The 20,286-nt window shown below is 41.8% G+C and overlaps 1 protein-coding gene across 4 annotated transcripts in view; it reads left to right on the top strand.

Moving 5' to 3' along the window:
• The window catches only part of Clasp1 (cytoplasmic linker associated protein 1), a 237,552-nt gene that overhangs the window by 145,035 nt on the left and 72,231 nt on the right, over positions 1 to 20,286 (top strand). For all 4 annotated transcript variants that reach the window (XM_028771493.1, XM_028771491.1, XM_028771492.1 and 1 more), the window contains 2 exons: positions 1,998 to 2,165; positions 16,593 to 16,696. In XM_028771493.1, coding sequence (XP_028627326.1) covers positions 1,998 to 2,165; positions 16,593 to 16,696 — 272 coding nt within the window. The remainder of the gene's footprint in view (positions 1 to 1,997; positions 2,166 to 16,592; positions 16,697 to 20,286) is intronic.

Here is a 20,286-nt window from a genome sequence, read left to right as displayed (position 1 = left end):
GGCATAGCTTAATAGTTTATGTTCAAGTCTTGGGATGGTTCTTCACAGTAATGTACATTACAGATTTTTATAGTGATTTTCCTTCCAAATTGTGTGTAGTTTAATCATTATTGGATATTAATTTTCTTGTGTAGCCAACGAAGTGACTCATTTGAACAATAATAGTTTTAATGTATGATGTACACTTTTGAGACGTATTATAAGATATATTTTTAAGTCTTTATTCTGTAAGAAAGAGTAATTTGTGAGTAAGTGTACTTCTGAAGGGATTTTGTTAGTTTTATTTTTTTCTATAGGTCATTCATTCTATTCCACATAGTAATTATTTATATTTTGTTTTAAAATTTCTACTGCCATCTCTACTTAGGACATAATCTGTTAAGTGGCTGTCATTTTGTGGATTTTTGGTTTTTCGAGACAGGGTTTCTCTGTGTAGCTCTGGCTGTCCTGGAGCTCACCCTGTAGACCAGGCTGGCCTCGAACTCAGAAATCCGCCTGCCTCTGCTTCCCAAGTGCTGGGATTAAAGGTGTGTGCCACCACTTTCCGGCTTTTTTTTTTTTTTTTTTGGTGGATTTTTGTATTTAAAATGTTACTATTTTCTCTGAGAGAATTCTATTATTGCACAGAATATATTTATGAACATACCTGGATATTTAGCTATTAATAAAGATTAGCAGCCCTGATATTTATTCATGGCTTCTGATTTTATTGCATATTTCTCAGGGAATATGCTCCATGTGATTTCCTTTTTCAGGGTTTCTTTTTTGAGATTGGTTTTGAGGCTTAGTACACAATTAGTATTTATAAAATTTGGTGTTAAGATGAAAAAGAGACGTGTTTTCGAATATACACATGTGTACAGAGTAGTATGTGAAGTCACATTGTGAAATGTTAGAGCGGGAAGTAGTTACACAGATAGAGTTAGCTGCAGCATCACCAGGGACACAGGCAGAACTCTGGTTGCACATGACTCTGTTGCTAATGGGGGTTGTCATGCAAGTCATGGTTGTATGTATCCTGTACATGCTTGTCATCAAACACACTGTGCACTCAAAGTTTTGGTTGTTGGCTCTGTCAATTTCTCTGAGGCTTCTCAGGCTTTCGATTAGGGTCTTTTAAAAAATTGTGGCTTTTCTCATTTCTCCCTATGTTCTTAGTTTTTCCCAGTTTGTATTTCAGCTTTGTTGCTGAGAGTAGAGGTTTGTACTGACTGTCTCAGAGATCACTTACCCACCTTCTACCACTCTTTGTGCTTTTCCTTGTGTTGCTTGATTTTAAATGTGTTATTTGATTCTTGTAAACAGTATATGGTTTTGCTTCATTTATGTATCTGTTCAGGGTCTGGGTTGTAACTCAGTAGTAGAACACTTGGCTAGCACAACAAGGCTCAATCTCTAGATACTGGTAAAAGGAGTAAACTGAAATTTTTCTGTCTTTTAATAGATGAATGATATCTAGCCACATTCTTTATGGCTACTGATCTTTGGGCTTATGTATACCATCTACTCTGTGACTTTTTTTTTAACCATTTCTAGTACTTTCATCACCATGTCTTCCATTTGTTAGATCAAACCCATTTTCCCTGAGTTAATGTCTAAGAAGTTTTGTTATGTTTCTGTTTCTCCAGTGATTTACTTAATTTTTAAGGAGTCAGTTCTTAGGGCGTGGTGTGTGGTTTTGGGAGAGCTTGCAGGGTGTCTCTGGCCTCGTGCAGACCTGTGCTTGGAACATGGTGCCCCGTCACTGTTGTTCTCCACTAGAAACTGCACCTCCACTCCCAGAGGTACCTCCAGGGTCTTCTAAGCAGAAATGTTAGTTCATGATAGCAGTCCTATGTGCCTGCATGTGAAAACAGCATTAGCAACTAAAATGCTATTTTTATATAAAAATTCCTTAATGTTTCATGCAAATTCACATATGAACACTTGCTCCTTTAGTCATGTGAAGTGTCACTGGACTCTCATCGTCTCTCACTGTCGTTTTGCTTCACTTTTAGCTGGCAGCCGGTCAAGCTCCCCTGGGAAGCTTTTGGGAAGTGGCTATGGTGGACTTGCTGGGGGTTCCTCAAGAGGCCCACCGGTAACACCATCTTCAGAAAAACGAAGCAAGATCCCCAGGAGTCAGGGATGTAGCCGAGAAACAAGTCCTAACCGGATTGGATTAGGTAAGAATCTCCAAGATTTGAAACCCCACTTGCACCGTGGCTATAATATCAGTTATGATGCAATGGCTGTCAGTCACAGAAAGCCGAGCTCTGCAAGTTACTTCCGCTGTGCTTAAAACTAGGCACTTTGTGCGCTATACAGACTACACTGCTATTTCATCAGAGTCAAAAACTGTGTGGAACTTAATACTTCCAATGGCTGCAGTGGGACTTTGTCACTAGCAAAGCAGTAGCATTGGAAAACTGAGAGTTCCTTTCCTAATTAGAATCTATCACTGTTTGCCTTCCATTGAATTTGTTCTAGTCATTAACATATTAATTTTCAAAAGCATTTCAGGGCCACTGTTTATATTTTGATCTGTTACACTCAACTAATATGTATAATTACTTTTGACATAATTTTGTTGAAACATGAAAGCTAGAGATTGATGAACACCAATATAAATACTCACTTAGTGTTGTTGTTGTTGGCGTTCTTTATGATAGCAAGTAGATACGGAAGATTCTGAGTACCTCACAGACCTGTTACACTCCAACGCGTGTGTTCCCTTTCAATGTGAAAGTCTTTCCGAATATAATACCAAAAATTATTACTTATCGATGTATGTTCTTTTATTATATGTCTGTCAGCTTTGTTAAGTACAGATTCATTACTTTAAAATTAGAGCACTGTGTCTTTAACTTTTCTTGTTGGCTGAGACTGTTCACCATGTACCAGGCCCTTTTTTAGATCCAAGAATTAGAAGATAGTTAAATAGACCTAGCGTCTCACGTCGAAACCCTTCTAATCTACTGGGACAGGACGGGGATGTGAAACGGTGTGGTGTACTGTGGCACGTGCTCAGCACATCAGAAAGGAGGCTCTTTTTCCCATGTCTTCTTGATCCTCCTAGATCTCCTGATGACAGAAGTGTCCCAGAATATGTCCTACTTTGAAGTCAAGGGAAAGATGCTCTGTCAAAGAGAAAAGCCATTGATCAAGGACTCGTTAGCTGTGTGGGGTGGAAGTCAAGGGAAGCCACATTGGTAGGGCTCAGGCAGGGGCAGAGGGTAAGGAGTGGGAAAGATCTGATTTGAACTCAGTTTCCAGGAGGAAATGTCTGAATTGTCGCATGTGATACCGCAACCCATCTACCTCCAGTTTTGTTAGACATTTTAAGTCTAGGTGTGAATCCTCCGCTGTCTTTTCCATTGTTGATTTCTGAAGTTTATACAGGTTGTATGTTTGCAATGCATTCTACTGTTATATCTAAACACAGTCTGTCCTGCTCAGGACACTTCAGTGTTTACCGAAGGTACTACTTATCTTGTTGCTCTGACAAAACACCTGACTATGGCAGCTTAGGGGAGGACGGGCTTATTTTGGATCTCGGTGTAGGGTATAGTCCCTCATATCGGGAAGGCTTGAGGCAGTGACGTGAAGCAGCTGCTCACACTGTATCTGCTGTCAGAAATGGAAGAGATGGACGCTGGTGTTCAGCTCACTCTTGTTTCTTTAGTAGTCCAGGACCCTAACCTACAACATGGGTGTTCTACCCCAGTTTACCCTGCCTAGAAACTCCCTTACAGACACACCTAAAGGCATGTCTCCTTGGTGACGTGTCCTGTCCAGCAGACAATCTGTTAACCACTAGACAGCCTTTCATGTTCTTCTTGAAATTAGGGAATGATGCAATTTCAGTGATCTAGTATAACTAACTCTAAGGCCTGCTATTCCACGGTCCTTATCTGACAGTGAGTTGTGTACAGTGAGAAGGAGCATGTTCTAAGCTCTGAAAGCCAGTGTCTTGAAACATCAGTAAAGGAATTTGTTTCCTTTTAAAGAGCTCTTATTTGAAGTTGGTATTTTTTGTCTTTTTTATTTTTTGGAGTCAGGGTTTTATGTAGCCCAGGCTAGCCTAGAACTCAAGAGATCTGCCTACCTCCATCTCCCAGGTGCTGGCAGTGCATTACCATGTCTGTCTTCAGTATTATTTTGAAGTATTATTCTCTTGGTGCTTACGAGTGCAACAAGTAGTGTTAGAGTTTTAAGATCATACATAAAAATTCTGGTTGAAAGTGTTTTATTTCTGCTCATTGTAAGAACACACATATATGAGCAAGTGTACTTTTACACTTATCCATTTATAAAATGGTTGGTGTGCAGCAATTTTCAGTAGTCGTTTGCTGTGATCATTGAGTTTATACTAGATACATATTTGTGTATCTAATCATTTGCTTTATTATTTAGCAGTTTTATGTACAAATATTCAAAAGAGGGTAGCCTATTTTAATAATGTTTCCTATAACCCCAAACCACTTAACTCAACAGTTTTAATGGCAGCTACACTAGGCTTAGAATTTACATTAGAAGCTACTTCTAAGGCTGGGGAGGTGGGTCCATGGGTAAAGCTACTAGCTACAATAAGCCAGATGGCACAAGATTGGGCACCAAAACCAGATAGAAAGGAGATGTAGGGGCATACACTTGTAATCCCAGCACTCCCATTGCAGGGTGCGAGGCAGAGAATAGAGTTGCCTCCAGCTCACAGGCCAGTGAACCGGAAGCTCATAACTTAGAGACAGACACAAGAGAGACCCTGCCTAGCAAGGTGGGACCTAAGGACCAACTCCTGACAGTTGTCCTCTGACCTCTACACATGTTCTGTCTACTACCCACCCCCCCCACACACACACACACACAAAACAAAGCCAATTCTAGTGATAATCTACAAATTATTCCTTTTTTGTCTTAAATACATTTAGCTAAATTTTTGTTTCTTGTTATAGAAATGCCAGGGCTCTTATTTGACATCTAAAATGTTTTACACTTTGCTTTGTTGTTTGTTTGCTTTGTTTTGGGGACGAGAAGTTTCCATTCCATTGGTCTAGAATTCACTGTAGCTCCAGGAAGCCTAGTTACAGTCTTTCTCTAGCCTTCCAGGAGCTGGGATTCCAGGTGCCACACTCAGCTGCCATTTAAAACTTATTAACTAAAAAACATGTAACTGGATAATCAAGAAACAAAGCTCTTCTTGCTCTCGCTCACATACATCCACATGGTGTTCTGCCTCCACCCCACCCCCACCCCACCCCACCCGCTTTCCCTCCCTTCCTTTTTTTTCCCCTTATCCCTCCATAAGCTATCCAAACAATTCGGGAAGCACAGTTATAAATTGTTTGGATTTGGTGTCTTTTAAAGACTTTGCAGACGTGAGAACACACAAGTAGCATCATTAGTGATTGTTAGCACTTGCCTTTGGTGTGCTTCTCCTGTGCATCGAATGAAGAGACTAGGAAAGCCATTTAACATTTTGCAAACCTCTATTGTGTGGTATATATTTTAAATGTCTTACGACTTTCTGGTTAAATATTTTTGGAAGATTGAAGTTAATTAAATGATTTCTTTTAACTGTGAAACTAAGATTACTGCAACATGAAAATGTCTAGAGAGACACTTTATTCCTGTAACTTACAGTAGCTTTCATTAATCCTCTTGCCTTTTTGCCTTTGCTGTGCGTCTGATTGGGTCCTTTCTTAAAAGGGAGAAGTGAGGTTGGAGAGATGACTCAACAGTTAAGAGTATGAAGTCTTGCTGAGGACTGGAGTTGAGTTGCAGGGACCCACTGTAGAGAGCTCACAACCACCTCTACCTCCAGCCCAGCTGGATCTGATGCCCTCTTCTGGCTCATGCAGGCATTGAACCCACATAGAATACCTTCCTGCAGATGTGTGCAAATACATATAAATAAAAATAAAAGTACTCTTGAAGACATCTGAGGAGACATCCATATCAGGCTCTTATCAGCATGCACTTCCTGACTTCCACATCAGCATCTACCTTTGGTGACTGCACATGGGATAGATACTCAGGTGGAGTGGTCTTCAGATGGCTCCTCCTTCAGTTTCTGTCCCTCACTTTGTCTCCATATTTGCTTCCTTGAGTATTTTGTTGCTCCTTCTAAGAAGGACCGAATCACCCCCACTTAGTCTTCCTTCTTTATGAGCTTCATGTGGCCTGTGAGTTGCATCTGGGGCATTTCAAGGTTCTGGGCTAATATCCAATAATCAGTGAGTGAATACCATGTGTCTTCAAGAGTCTGACATATTCAGAGGCAGATGCTCACAACTAGCCATTGAACTGATCATGGGGTTCTCAATGGAGGAGTTAGAGTGAAGACTGAAGGAGCTGAAAGGATTTGCGGCACCATGAGGAGAGCAACAATACCAACCAACCACAGCTCCCAGGGTCTAAACCACCAGCCTGGGAGCACTTAGGGAGGGATCCAGGGCTTTAGCTGAATATGTAAGAGTGGAGGGCCCTGCTGGGCATAGGTGGAAGAAGAGAACCTTGACCTCATGAAGGCTGGACGCCCCAGGGGGTGAGAATTTTGAGGGTGGGGAGGTGGGAGTGGGGGGGAGTAGATAGAGGTTACATCCACAGAGAAGAAGGAGGAGGGGTGAGGGGATTGGGGGTTCCTGGGTGGGTGGGGGATGGGGTAAGGGGACAACATATGAAATGTAAATAAAACATCCAATTTAAAAAAAAGGAAAAAAAACAAAAAAAAACAAAAAAGATAAAAGTAAATTATTTTTTAAGGCAAAACTAGGGATCACCCTTAAACACTATGGTATAGGGTGGAGTCGTAACAGGAAATACAAAACAATTGGTTTTTCAAGACTTTGCCAGCATTTCAGACAGGCAAAGAGTCAAGAGCTTTCTAAATTGGCTACATTTATGAAGATCAAGTATATTTCATTGCCTGTTTCTCTTACATCTACCCCGTGCCATAGTCTCACCTAGGATGTTTGCTGTGAGCATATACTTACAAGACAAACTGGTTTTATGTTCTAGATAGACAGATGATGGATAGATAGATGGATGGATGGATGGATGGGTGGGTGAGTGGGCGGGTGAATTAATGAAGATTGTATATAAATGAGTTTTGACCACTTAATATAAAACTAATTTTTCTCTGCTTACTTTAGATCTTTCTGTAAATTAGCCTTGGAACTAATGTTGTAAGTGGGTGGTTTTTTTCTCTAGTGGCTTAAATTACCCAATGTTTGAAATATCACTCTTATCACAAAATGCCCTTTAATGGGGTTTGGGGCAATTATGGACAGGTTTCTAACAAAACAGTGGACAGAATTCTTTTTCTATATCCCATATCATAAAGGAGCCCATGAACATGGTGGGGGAATGAATTCTCTGGAAGAAACACCAGTAAGGTATGGCTTGTCAAGAAGTTTGTGTGGGCACTGCTCCATATCACAGCTGTTTATTCTTGTTAGTGATGTTTGTTGTCTTCATAAAGCAGGCCTACTCCAGAGAGAGCATGTATTTTCATTTCTGTAGCATCTCTATGAACTTGAAAACGGATGGGTTCTAGATAAAGTTAAGGTGCAGTTAGCTGAGTTTGCATTTATATGAAAACTGCCTGGTTTGAAATAGACAGTAGAAATGGGCATGATTTCCATGTATGTTGTTTGGCAAGCAGCTCCAAAGTGCATATGTGTGCATTGTCCCCAATATCCTTCTTATATAAATGATGTGATTCTTTTTTATTCTTTTATGAGAACCAGGAAGAGCAAGTGGCTAGCTCAGTGAGGCAGCTGGCAGCTGTACAAGTCTCTTTGCAGCTCAAGTGCATTAGTCTCTAAAGATAAGCATCCCTGCTGTGGGCATCTGAGGATGCTCCTGTATGTTAGTTGGCATAGCTTGGTACCTGTTGTTTTCACTCTCTTTATAGGACCTATGTTGAATGTTATACAGATTGCTGATTAAATAGTCACCAGTACTGTGAGTGCAAACCTCAATTTTTCTGTGTCATTTTATTAGAATTAAGAAATTTCTAGTGAGGCCCTTGAGGGATATCATTCAGATCACATTCCTGCATTACATTTCCCTGCCTGTAGACTGCCAAGCATCTGGACGTCTCTTACAAGCTCTTGGGAGCTGGCTTCATTTCTCACTTACACATGCTTCTTTATTGGAGAGTTCCATAATTCTGGTTAGTGAGGTGTTCTTGTTATAGTTAGCTGTAAGTCTTTGCTCTGAAACAATAGACAATGTTCATTGTGATAGAGAAGATATGCCTGTTTTTACACCTGAGAATTAACCTCACTCGTTTCCACAGTCCCGAGCCATTTCTACCTAGTCTAGAAGCACTTGACCTCTGAGAATGAGCTGTCTCTGGCAGCTGTGATGTTAGGTATCCCTGTGCCCACATCAGTAAGCAGTGTTTCTAAAGAATGCTTTACTTGTAACTTATTTCTCTTTCTTCAAATTGAGAACCACGGGTATCATGGTCTTTCTGAGCTTCACAACCAAAATATTAGACCTTAGACTACTGTACTGCTTTGTCTTACAGTCTTAATGTTTCAATGTTTGGGAATAATAAACTATCCAGAGGCAATCATAAAATAATTACTATTCCAAGACCAGTAGAGGAATCTTCTTGGCCAAACACTAAGATTGTCAGTTTCCTAGCTGTAGAGACTAGAAAATAATAAGCACCTAATCCTGACTCAGCATCTGTTGGTTTAAGATAGTTGATTTTGTGTGTGTAATATCTCCATCTTGACTGTGGGCAGGCTTTCCAGCTAGATTGCATGTTGACCTCTCTGTAGAGCAGGCTACCCTGGGGAAAAGTGAGCCATCTTCTTTTTGTTAGGGAAGTTTGCAGACCTCAAGACCAGAGTCTTTATTCCATTGTTCATCCAAATGAAGTGGTCTTTTGGGAAACCAGGTGCCATGAAAGAACTGTGGTGTCCTAAGCTCTTATTAAGATGTCTGCTAAAGCTTCAGACACTGATTGTTTCTGACATGCTTTGGATCTTACATTGGATGCCAGACTGTCCTTTGGGAAGATTTCATTTCTCAAATTTAAGTATAATTTCACTTGAGTGTTTAAATTCACAGCCTTCAGAGGGACAGACCCTCCTGTCAGTGAGACATCTTCATGGGCAGGTGGCCCCATACTTCCTATCAGAGACAATGTCATAATTACATTTAAGCAAATGTGACTGATGCTTGTGAGTTTTTCTGTCTTCATTAAATTTGTTCACCTTCTCTGAAACCCTTCATGCTGCACACTAGCACGGAGCAGCCGTATCCCCCGACCCAGCATGAGTCAGGGGTGCAGCCGCGATACCAGCCGTGAGAGCAGCCGTGATACAAGCCCTGCTCGGGGCTTCACACCACTCGGTGAGTACCCATAGGCACTGTGCAGGGGCTCCCAGTGCTTGTGCAGACACTGCTGGGTGGAATGACCGCTTCCTTCTGCTGCCCTGTGATCCTATCTTCTCTCTTCCCTCTTCCTTAGTCACCCTTGTTGTCCCCTCTGCATGCATAAACCTTAGCAACTACCAGTCTTGACACATTAGAGGCAAAAAACACCATTTCACTATGCCATGGCCATTTCTGGTCACTTGTCCCTGGGCAAGCCCATTGTGGTATTTTCTAACACAAGGCAAAACTTAGCTCAAATAAATGACTGCCTGCATGTGAGGTGAACTCAGAATTTACACTTAGTCATCAAATTTCTGGTTTACTTTTGTTTTTACTAAAGATTAGTTTATAAAAGGATTTTTGGTATTGAGGATGGAACCAGGGCATCAAGCTTTAAAGGTGCTAGGCTGTGAGCCACATCCCCCAAGCCCAGTAGATATTATTCAGAGGGAGAACAGAAGTATAATTTTAGAATGTTTTGGAAGTTAAACTAGTTTTGTTTTTAGTCTTGCTCTAAAATGGGCATAGCACATTCTTTAGTAATTATCCATTCCTGAAGGTGTCCGTCAATGCTAATGAAAGGAACATTTTTTATCCTTCAGTTATTTTCAGTAGCTTGGCATGCATGGTGTCATCAGGGTATATGCTGTATTCTTCATGAATGTAAGAGCAGAAGTGATCTTGTTGTAATCAGACCTGGATCCAAATGATCCCTAGCCCCAGTGACACAGGGGCTTCTGAGTTTTTTGACTGTAAGTTACTCAGCTGATCCTTTCATTCTGTACGTGTTGTTCCAAGAGAGAGGCAGTAGTAGATGAAAGCAGGAGGCTTGGCTCCTGCTCACACCAGTGGTCGAAGTCAAATACGCGTGCTCTGAAAACAGACTCCAGAGGCCTTCTAGACAGTTCTCTTACTTTAGGGGTCTTTCTTTTAAGTTGTCGGCTAGTCTCCTGTCCCTCAGTAAGGCAGCTTTCCCAGTGTGTATCAGGTATGCTCCAGTACCCTCAAGCTTTGCGTCAACCGGAATGCTCACTTTGTTCCCCTGAATGAACTGGTGATTTTTCCTTTTAAATTCAGGCTATACACCTTGTACGTCTTGCCTCACTATTTGACCTTTCAAACAACCTGTTACATGAGCAAGCAATTCAATTTGTGGATGATTTTGTCTATTCGAAGCAGGTCAGCATTTTTCTTGGTGGCTGACATTTTACACTGTCTGTGGACTCATCCTTGAATTCTTACATGCTGTCTGTGGACCAGGCAAGGAGGGCTGAATTCTTTGTACCTGGATTAAACCCTGAGCAATTGTTTGCTCATTGGGTAAACAGATCTCTCAAGTGTCTTGGTGACATCCCAAAATATTGCTCTGTGTAGTTACTATTGCCTAGGGCAGAAACTGTGACTCCAAATGCACTCTGGCTTTATCAGCTGCTATCTTCTGCTGTGGTTAGAGTAATAGAGAAGATTGAGCTAAATTTTTAAACTATGCCTTTTACCTCCTTGGGTTAAATCTGTGCTCCAAGCTTGTGTCCAAGGAATAACAAAATGGCACCATTTGAAGCATCAGCTGGCACAAGTGCCCTCAGTCCCTGCTCACACTGAGGGACGAGCACCCTTATCGTCAGCCTCCAAGCCTGATCTTACAGTCATATATTTAAGCTGCAGAACTAGGCATGGTTTTGACTCCCAGCCTGCCTTGTTCAAAAGCAATTCTGATGAATAGCTCTCACATTGCTCTGCAGTGTGTTAAATGCTTCTTAAGTTTCTTCCTGAGTTAAATGCAGGGGAGAGGGTACAAGATTGTCCTGAAGTGTGAGTTTCCAGGCTTGGAGATAGGACCTGGGGATTGAGAGAGGCTTCCCAGAAAGAGGCTGTCCTGTCGGAGCTTGCTGTGTATCCCTGAGCACTCCCTTGTACGTTTCTTCCATAGTCACCTCCATCGGTGACCCTCGGAGTAAACTTAGATGGCCAGACTTTATTAGGAAACAAAAGTAATTGTATTTCAGTGAGTGCAGAACTCTCTCTGCCTCCATGGAGAATTGGTTCCAGAGTTGCCTGCAGATGCTGTTGTCCATTTTGTAAAATGTTGGAGTATTACACACCACCTCTGCTCCCCATGCCTCTTGTGCATACATTCAAACTATCACTGGATTATTTATAATATGAAACACAATGTCAGTGTTAGGTAAATGGAGGCTGTGCTGTGCTCTTTAGAGACTTATGACAGAAAGCATATTCATAACTTACAGGCATGGGTGGGCTACAGCTGTCGTTTTATGTGTGTAGCACTATGTTGAAGCATCTTGACAGTCTGAAAACTGAAGTTACAGACTGTAGAACCCTACTGCCAGTCAGGCTTCGACACATGTGGGTCCCCCATGGAGGTCATTGTTGAGTGTATACTTGCAAATTCGACAGAGGAGTCATTACACAACAGACATACTATAGAGTATTGTGTTCAGACCACAGAAATACGTTTTAAAAAACCTACAGACAGATCAGATCAAGTATTGCTTAAAACCATGTTCAATGTAAGCTGTCAAGATACAGTGCTCGTGTGGTTGATAAGAACTTCGCAGTTCACTCTGGTCACAACAAAACATTAACCAGCTTCCTCATCCAGGAAAAGTGGTAAGTCTTGTTTTAGATACATCAGCTCAATGTTTTGTGTGTGAATCTTCCAAAAAGATCCCCTCCCCCTTTTTAATTTCAAGCTGCTAAAATTTGTATTACTTAACAGGTAACATTTGCTTTTTAATGTCACATCTGCCATGGGTTGTATATTTTATAAAGTGACACGGGGGCTTAAAAATAAAATTACATTGGATTTAGAGGTTTTGATGCTTTGTGACTAAATGTATGTGTTTTAATATATTCACAATAACGGAGGAGAATAAAGGGTCTCGCCTCACTGTGATTTGGTTGAACATGTTCTGTGACACAGCACCAAGGGAACAAGTATCTCATTCTCCTCACTAGATGAGTAGCTGAATATTATATGGACCTGTGACATCGGCATTTCAGACCAATTTCTTATTTTATAATTTTCAAAGTTACTCTCTTAACAAGGACGAAATTTGACATCCATTTCCTCAGGTTGATGAATTCATACACATATTACAAATAGTTGTTCTTAAATATTATCCTAAATATAGGTTTCCTTTTGACCTTCTCTTGGCTGGTCCTGTCACCAGTACTGCTGTGTGCAGGCACTGCTAAGTATTCCCCTTTAACATTCTCCCTGACAGACAAGAGGTAGGTACTGGTGAGAGAAATAGGTTTGGTATATTACCAAAGCCACAGCCAGCTGTGGGCAAACCAGGCCTGCCACTTGTGTTTCTGAAATGGTGCTCATACTCCTGCAGCTCTGTCTCCAAGGAAGTCCTCTACACTCACTGCCCACGGACTCCCCACAGTTAAACCAGTACATTAATCACTAGGGTATTTGTGCAACAAACACTAAGCCTTTTCACTGGGCAGAATACAGGTGTTGAGCCCCTTGTTATCCCATGAATTTCTGTTGAGATAACATTACGAACCTCTCTGCTTTTGTTTTTGGTGCATGGTGGCATATGCATCACATACCAGTGACCCATCTCGTGAGCTGAGTTAACAATCCATCCTCTCGCTGTCCACCTTGGGTTCAGATGGTGCTCTGACTCCTGATGTTCTTCATGTGGCTTATTTCCATAATGGCTGATGGAAGCTTCGTGGTGTGAATCTAAACCTGGAGTCCGAGTCCGTCAGTGCGTCCTTAGTATGAAGCACTGTAATGAGTGCCTCTGTCATGCCTGTGTGTGTACAAGCTGTGTGAGGCCGGCGGCCACCATGCAGTTTGGGGCCAGTCCTGCTGTCCATTCATACCCAGCACCATTTCTTCATGAGAAACGCGGCCTCGGTGGTAGCAGCCCCCGCATTTCCTCTGGTACTTGTGTGTTAACCCTGTGGGTGTTGCCGTTCCTTTTACCTGCAGCCTCTCGACGTCATTCCAGGTCCACTAGTGCTCTCTCCACTGCTGAATCTGTTGGGCAGTCAGGTGAACAAGTGCTAACTGCATGACTCCGCCTCTCCATCTGTCCTCCCACCCCATGTCCGCCTCCGTTGTTGTTGTGTCAGCCAGTGCTTGGCATGTGCGCGCCTCATGTTTGCCCTCCTGTGTTCTTTTTTTTTTTTTTGAGTTGTTGAATGTTTATAGTTTTGTTCATTGCTTGATGCTTGACCGCCTGCTTGGCATTGTTTCTCTAGCGTTCATCTTTACATTGAAACAAAAATCAGGGAAGTACTTCTTTACTCACACCTCCTCCCCAGGAAGAGAACAACCCAGAATAGGTGTCACTAAGTCTCCCATGGGAGTGGGGGATTGATATCACCCAGCAGTCTTTCGCCTCCACAGTCCTCACTCCAGTATACATTCAGATGCTAAGCTAATTATATTAGTGTCAGGCCCCAGTTATTTTTAGGTCCCAGTTCCACACACCTCAGATTACAGCATACATAATTTCACACATATGAAAATAAATATATTGCCCTGAAAGCTTTATAGAAAAGCAGGATTAGGATCCAGGCCATACATAGGCCAGAGGTTGGTCCCATTGCCTGTGAGCACCAAACTCTCTGTCTCAGCTTCATTTAACATACCAAACCCACTGGTCACAGGTACAGAGAGTAGTGTCTAAAGATGCATCCATATGCCACCTTAACTGGTATCATTTTCATACACTAACAACCGCTAACGGCCAGTTTCTCAATGAAGTCAGCACGCTCTACTAATCCATGTACTGATAATAGTGCCGGCCAAGGCTTACCTGTCTATCAAGCAAATTACTTGCCCGTTGGTTCTTCTAAATGAAGGCAGCTGCATGTTTTCACCATGTAGGCTCTGAGTGTGTTCCTCATGGGGGCCAGACTGAGGGCACAGTCCTCTGCATCCATCTCTTGGAAAAGAGCTTTGTCATAGTATTGGAGCAGTGAGTATGGCTCACAGGAGTTTGCCTGGTGAAAACAGAGAGCCTGCCATGCTTAGACGGAGACCAGCATGTCCCCTTCAGATCACAGTTCACATTATCTACTTTATCAGATGACTGACAGTCGCTGTGTGTGGCAAAGCTGTATGCATCTGGGAAGCACTGAGTACTTGCTTTATTATTATAAGTTATAATTTTCTGTCTAAAAAGATTCAATATTATCCCTGGAATAAGAATTGCTGGCATGAAATCTACTTGTGTTTTTTTGTTTTGTTTTTTAATTTTTGTTTGTTTTTAAGACTTTATGTTTATGCTGGGTAACTTTTAAATGGCTTTTACTGGATTACTCATTTTGTTACTCATAAACTCCCTGCTATCTACCCTTTTTTAATGGAAAAAAAAAAAGAGCCAAAATTACTCACAAGGCAGCATGCACATAACCCTTAATTCTGCCCCTGCTTCACACTCTAACCCGTGAGCATTCGTGTAGGTATGAGCTGACTGTCCATGGTCTTTGTCATCCGTGTAGCAATGGTAGCTCACCTCCAAAACTCAATGGAATAAGATGACGTTTGTAATCATCAGCAAGTGCATTAAAAAAGGGGATAGTATGACATACAATTGTTTTTCTTTATTAAAAAATTTGTGACTGTGTATGAGTCTTTTGACTAGCAGTGTTTAAATTATGTTCCCTGCCTGTGGTGGTAGAAGGGTAAATTGTTTTGAAATCGATATTTTTAAAAAGCTAAATAATACTTTATTAAGATCATCAATTTTGTAGATGATGTCTTGTTTTCTGTCCAAAAGCTTAAATGTATCATTTCATAAGTAAGTCAATTCATAGGGCCACTAAGAGGGTAAAGGCTGCCAAGCCTGACAGCTGGAATTCAGTACCTGAGAGCACACAATGGAAAAGAGAACCGACTACCACACGTTGTCCTCCGTGAGCACCGTAGCCCCTTCCCACAAAACAATCAATAAATTCAAATATAATTTAAAAAGAAAGATCAATTCCTGTAAAAGAAATCCAACATTCTGTCTTACTCTAAATGCTGCATTGCTAAAGTGTGGCAAAGGCAGAGATGAATTTCTCCTTTTCCAAATGGTATTTTCTTTATTAACTCAGGGCAGACATATTTTTTATCTTAGAATTTTGATGAGTAAACTTTTCATCAGTGGATGGTGAGCCCTCCTTGGAATGTATAACTCTACAGGCTTTCTTCTGATGGAGGTTTAATCTCTAGCACTGTTTTAAGTAAAGCTGGTCAGCTGGCTTAATGGGAACTTAAAAAGAAAGTCTTGGTTTACCTTGATGAAGAACGGCCCTAGTGGGCTTGAGAGGTGGCTCCGTGGGTAAGGGCTCTTACTGCTTCTCATGAGGACCCATGTTGAGTTGCCAGTACCTGTGTCAGGCAGCTCCCACTTGCCTTTCCCTCCAGCTCCAGGGCATCTGGCACCCTTTTCTGGCCTCTGAGCACATGTGTGACATTCACTCAGACAGACAGACAGACAGACACACACACACACACAAATTAAAAAGTTTTTAAATGAGAACTTTAGAATAATTGCTTAAATTGCAAAAATTTATCTTAAGTTTTTAGATTCCTTCTCCTTTTCTATATAAAATTTATCATTCAGAAATCCTTAACAGGACTTGGATAAAATTTATACTGATGATATCTAGATGATTAATGTTCTAAAAAGAAAACACTAGCTTTTTATGGTGATGATTACATAATTTTAGTAAATGTTTAAATAATAATATTAACTCTTAATAATAACACTAAGGAAAATTAAGATCAGTTTAGTCATTTATTTCAAATTTTTACTTTTTCCATCACTTTGCTTTAAATCTTGTTTCCCAAACCATGAAGCTTGCTTATGTTGAACAAACATCACAGGCACTTTCCTCTAGAAGGAAAGCTAAATAGATTAAAAGATTCAACCAGAGCCCCACTTCCTTCTATAGTAAGTTCTCCTATCATCTGTTTCAAGCCCTTTTGGTAACATAATGTCTAGAACAGGCTCCACTTAAAAAATCAAAATACAAAGAAAGAAAAGCCCATGTTATGACCCATTAGTGTTAAATGTGAGTGACTTAGTGCCTACCACTGGCAGGCAAGTCCAGTGCAGTTCAAACTGGCTGGGGGATGTTGGTGTCTCTGTCTTTAGTGGGAGGAGGCAGGACTCCTCGCAGGGGACTGAGAAGATGTAGTAGACTGACATGTTCTGCTTTTGTTTTCTGAATAGATCGGTTTGGGCTAGGCCAGTCAGGACGAATCCCTGGTTCTGTGAACGCCATGCGAGTCTTGAGCACCAGCACAGACCTGGAGGCTGCAGTGGCCGACGCTCTGGTAAGGGGCACAGGGAGGATGGTGTCAGTCACTCATTCATATTTTTCTGTCTTAACACAAAATTGCCCTGAAATCAGGTGACTAAGTTGTCTTCTACACTCTTCTTCCAAAGTGTGTAAATAGGGCTGAGATGATGGCTCAGCCATCAATAGGCAAGGGTGAGGGCCAGAGTTCAGATGCCAGGTTCAGGGATGACCTCTCTGTATTCCCAGCATTCCAGAGGCAGAAATGGGATCCTCTGAGCAAGCTGGCCAGCTAGACTACTTACTAGTACTCTGTGGGATCTCGTGAGAAACCCTGTCTCAAGTGAGTAAGGTTAGGGCATTCAAGGAAGACCCTTGACGGCCGTGCTCACAAACCACATATACATTCACAGAGAAAGGGAAAAGTTATGTAAAGTTTATTATTTTTTTTTCCTCTCACACTCCTTACAACACATGGACAATTGGCCTCTAAGAAACAGCAGTATCAGGAACCTGACCCATGCTCCTGGGCGTCCAGGAGATCTTGATGGCATTGGGCTTCCCACATGTCGTCTAGCTATCACTTTTGTTTTCCGTATATCATAGCTTCTTTTCCCACACGAGTTCCTGTTTTCCATTCTGTTGCCTCTGTCGCTTCATAGGCTTTGATAATATAGCTACCTGTATGATTGTAGCAGTGGAAGACAAGGCTCCTGAGAAGAGACCTGAAAGTTGTATTTATTCTGTTGTGTGATTCTGACTTAGGGGAGTCACCCATACCCCAAGAATGGATCAACGTAGTATTTGAGAAAAATAGTCAAGATTGTGGAGCCAGCTAATAAAACACTTGACATGGAAGCACAAGGACCTGGGTTAACCCCCAGAATCCGTGTATAAAGCACCATGTGTTGTGGTGCACCCTAGTCATTGCACCGCCAGAGAGATGGAATGAGCTGATACACCCTGGGCTTGCTGGCCAGCCAGTCTAGCTGAATCTATGAGTTCAGGGAAAAGTGAGACGTTGTCTCAAAAGCAAGGTGAACAGCATCTAAGGAATGGAACCCAAGTTTGACCTCCCTCCCTCCCCTCCTCCTCTTCTTCCTCCCCCTCCTCTTCCTCTTCCTCCTCCTCCTCCTCCTCCTTCTTCTTCTTCTTCTTCTTCCTCTCTCTCTCTCCCTCTCTCTCTCTCTCTCTCTCTCTCTCTCTCTCTCTCTCTCTCTCTCTCTCTCTCTCCTCCCCACTCCCCGTCACACATACACACAACTAGAAAATTTCCCCAAATGTTAAGATTTAGCCTCTAAAGTTGTAAAGCACAAGGGGGAGGATTTTGCATATTAAGTATAATATTTGAGGAGAACCCATCATGTGCACCTGGCTCCTTCCCTCTGTGGCACAGCAAACATTCCTGTTGGATCAGCTTGTGCTGAACTTGCCTCCTGGCTGGTTGGAACAGTCTCACACACCTAAGTCATGTGCCCAGCATTTGAATTAAGTGCTCTTCAAAATGGCCTCGTTGGTACCCCACTCACTGCTGTTCTAAAATGAAGTCTCTTGTTAGGAAACAAGCAAACATAACATTGCCTTGCTTTTCAGTCTGAGGTTTTGAATTTAGCCTGCACCACCTGATCAGTGCTTTACGGTCGGTGGCTACTGTAGATTCTGGTCTTATCACTTTGCATCTCTGCTTTGTTCTGCTCAGCCACTCAGGTTCTTTCTGCTCAGCAGCCAGCCTGCCCAGCCTTGTGTGCAGAAGGACTTTTTTTCTGGCAGGTTCTGGAGTGTGCAGTACTGCTATAACCATGGTTTTAACCCGAGTCAAGAGCTGGGACAGAATCCAGTGAGGCTTTCTTTTTTCAAGTCAAAGCATTCTGAATGTGCATTTTATTTATTCAGAGACCCTAACAAGTGGTGGTCAGGAGGCTAGGAAACAGTGGAGCTGAACCCTCAGCTAAAAGGGACTTCCAGTTAGAGCAGTTTGGTTTTTGTTTTTGTTTAGTTATTTTGTTTAGCCACATAAGGGACTGTGTACAAAGTTCTTTCTATAATATAAGGCAGAGTCGCGCTCTAGAGAGTCAGACCTTTCTTACTCACTTGAGCTCTCCCCCAGGCCCCAGTTCCCATTCTTTCCCTGCTGCCCTTCTCCTTTGTCCACTGTGTCTGGTTGAGTGACCTGCTTCTGAAGAGGAAAGTGCCAGAATGGTAGGGAATCATTGCCTACAGAATGGGAGCCTCTGGGATAGGCAGATCTCATAGGGACAGACAATGGGTATGGGAAATCTCAGCGAGAGTTCTGCCATGAACCAGAGAGCCAGGGACAGGTCCAGAAGGACTAGGACATGTCATTCGGAATGCAGTCTGCTACGATCCACTCCAAACCAGCTGCTTGCTGACCTGTGTTTTTGGTTTGCTAAGAGATGTTGCTGTACACTTTTGTTGCCAGAACAATCCCCACATATGCTTCTGACATAATTCTCTATGCTTTTTCCCCATCCTTCAATATTTTCCTGCCTACAGCTGTTAGGAGACGCCAGGAGCAAGGTACCCGTGCTTTAACTTTTGTTTACAACTTTTTTTTTTTCTGTTGGAAGTATATTTCTTTTAGAATTTAGTTGAAAGCAGCACAAAATGTAGTTGTAGTTAGAGATTCTGGTCTCCGTGCTTCTGGTAAGCGTTCTGATTTGCTGTTGTGTGATGGAGTCCATCCCCTTTCGCATACGTCTGTGAGGTTGCTCTGTTTTTATGTCACTCTGCTCCCTGTCCTTCTTGTGTTTCATTTTATTAACTCAATTTGTATCTATTTTATAATCATAACTTCATGAACAGATCTATCGACCAACATTTTTTATCTTATGTAAGTGTAAATCAGATATAGCATATTATCTAAATCAAAAACATTTTCAAAGGTGAAAAGGGGATGCTAGGACTAAATTTTGCTGGGACAGAAGGCAGTACTGTTCTGAGCAAGCTGGGATTCAAAATAATTAACATTGTTTGAAAATTAAAACTTACTTGTGTGGCTTGAGCCAGTAACTGCATCTAGGAAACATATGTGCCAACCTTACCATACTGTATATATTCGGAGTGTGAGAGAGGGAAGAAGGAGACTATTTTAGTCTACTTTAAAAGAAACCTATTTGTGTTAAAAAGCCAAATGATGCTGTTAACTAAATCAGCTCATACAGTCTGGGACCCTTTTTGCATAGAATATCTTCACCACTAACATTCCAACTGCAAACTTCTTAAGCAAGCATGATTGTTCAAGCAAGGATATCCACAGACTATGCTTAAGGTAGATTGTTCTGCAGGGGTTGCACATGTGCACACAGCTGTAATGAATTGGTACTTCATCCTTTAGAGTTTCATTAAACCCTCACGCTAGTCTGCTGAGGCAGGTGTAATCGTTACCCTCCTCAAGAAGTATAACCAAGGCAGAAAATGACATAGTTGTTCAGCCTGCAATACCAGGATTGGCACCAAAGTCCATACACACTCTCTACAAGACAACAAATTCTTTCTTCTTCACAAAAATGTGCAACATGTCACTTATATCACCTACCTTGACACTTCTGTTTTCAATTCTCTAATTTGTAAGCAGAGAGAGAGAGAGAGAGAGAGAGAGAGAGAGAG

The sequence above is a fragment of the Grammomys surdaster genome, unplaced genomic scaffold, assembly GCF_004785775.1.
Source record: "Grammomys surdaster isolate TR1022 unplaced genomic scaffold, NIH_TR_1.0 208, whole genome shotgun sequence".
Lineage (NCBI taxonomy): Eukaryota > Metazoa > Chordata > Mammalia > Rodentia > Muridae > Grammomys > Grammomys surdaster.
The sequence above is the reverse complement of the archived record's forward strand: the minus strand, read 5'-3'. Positions and strand labels throughout refer to the sequence as shown.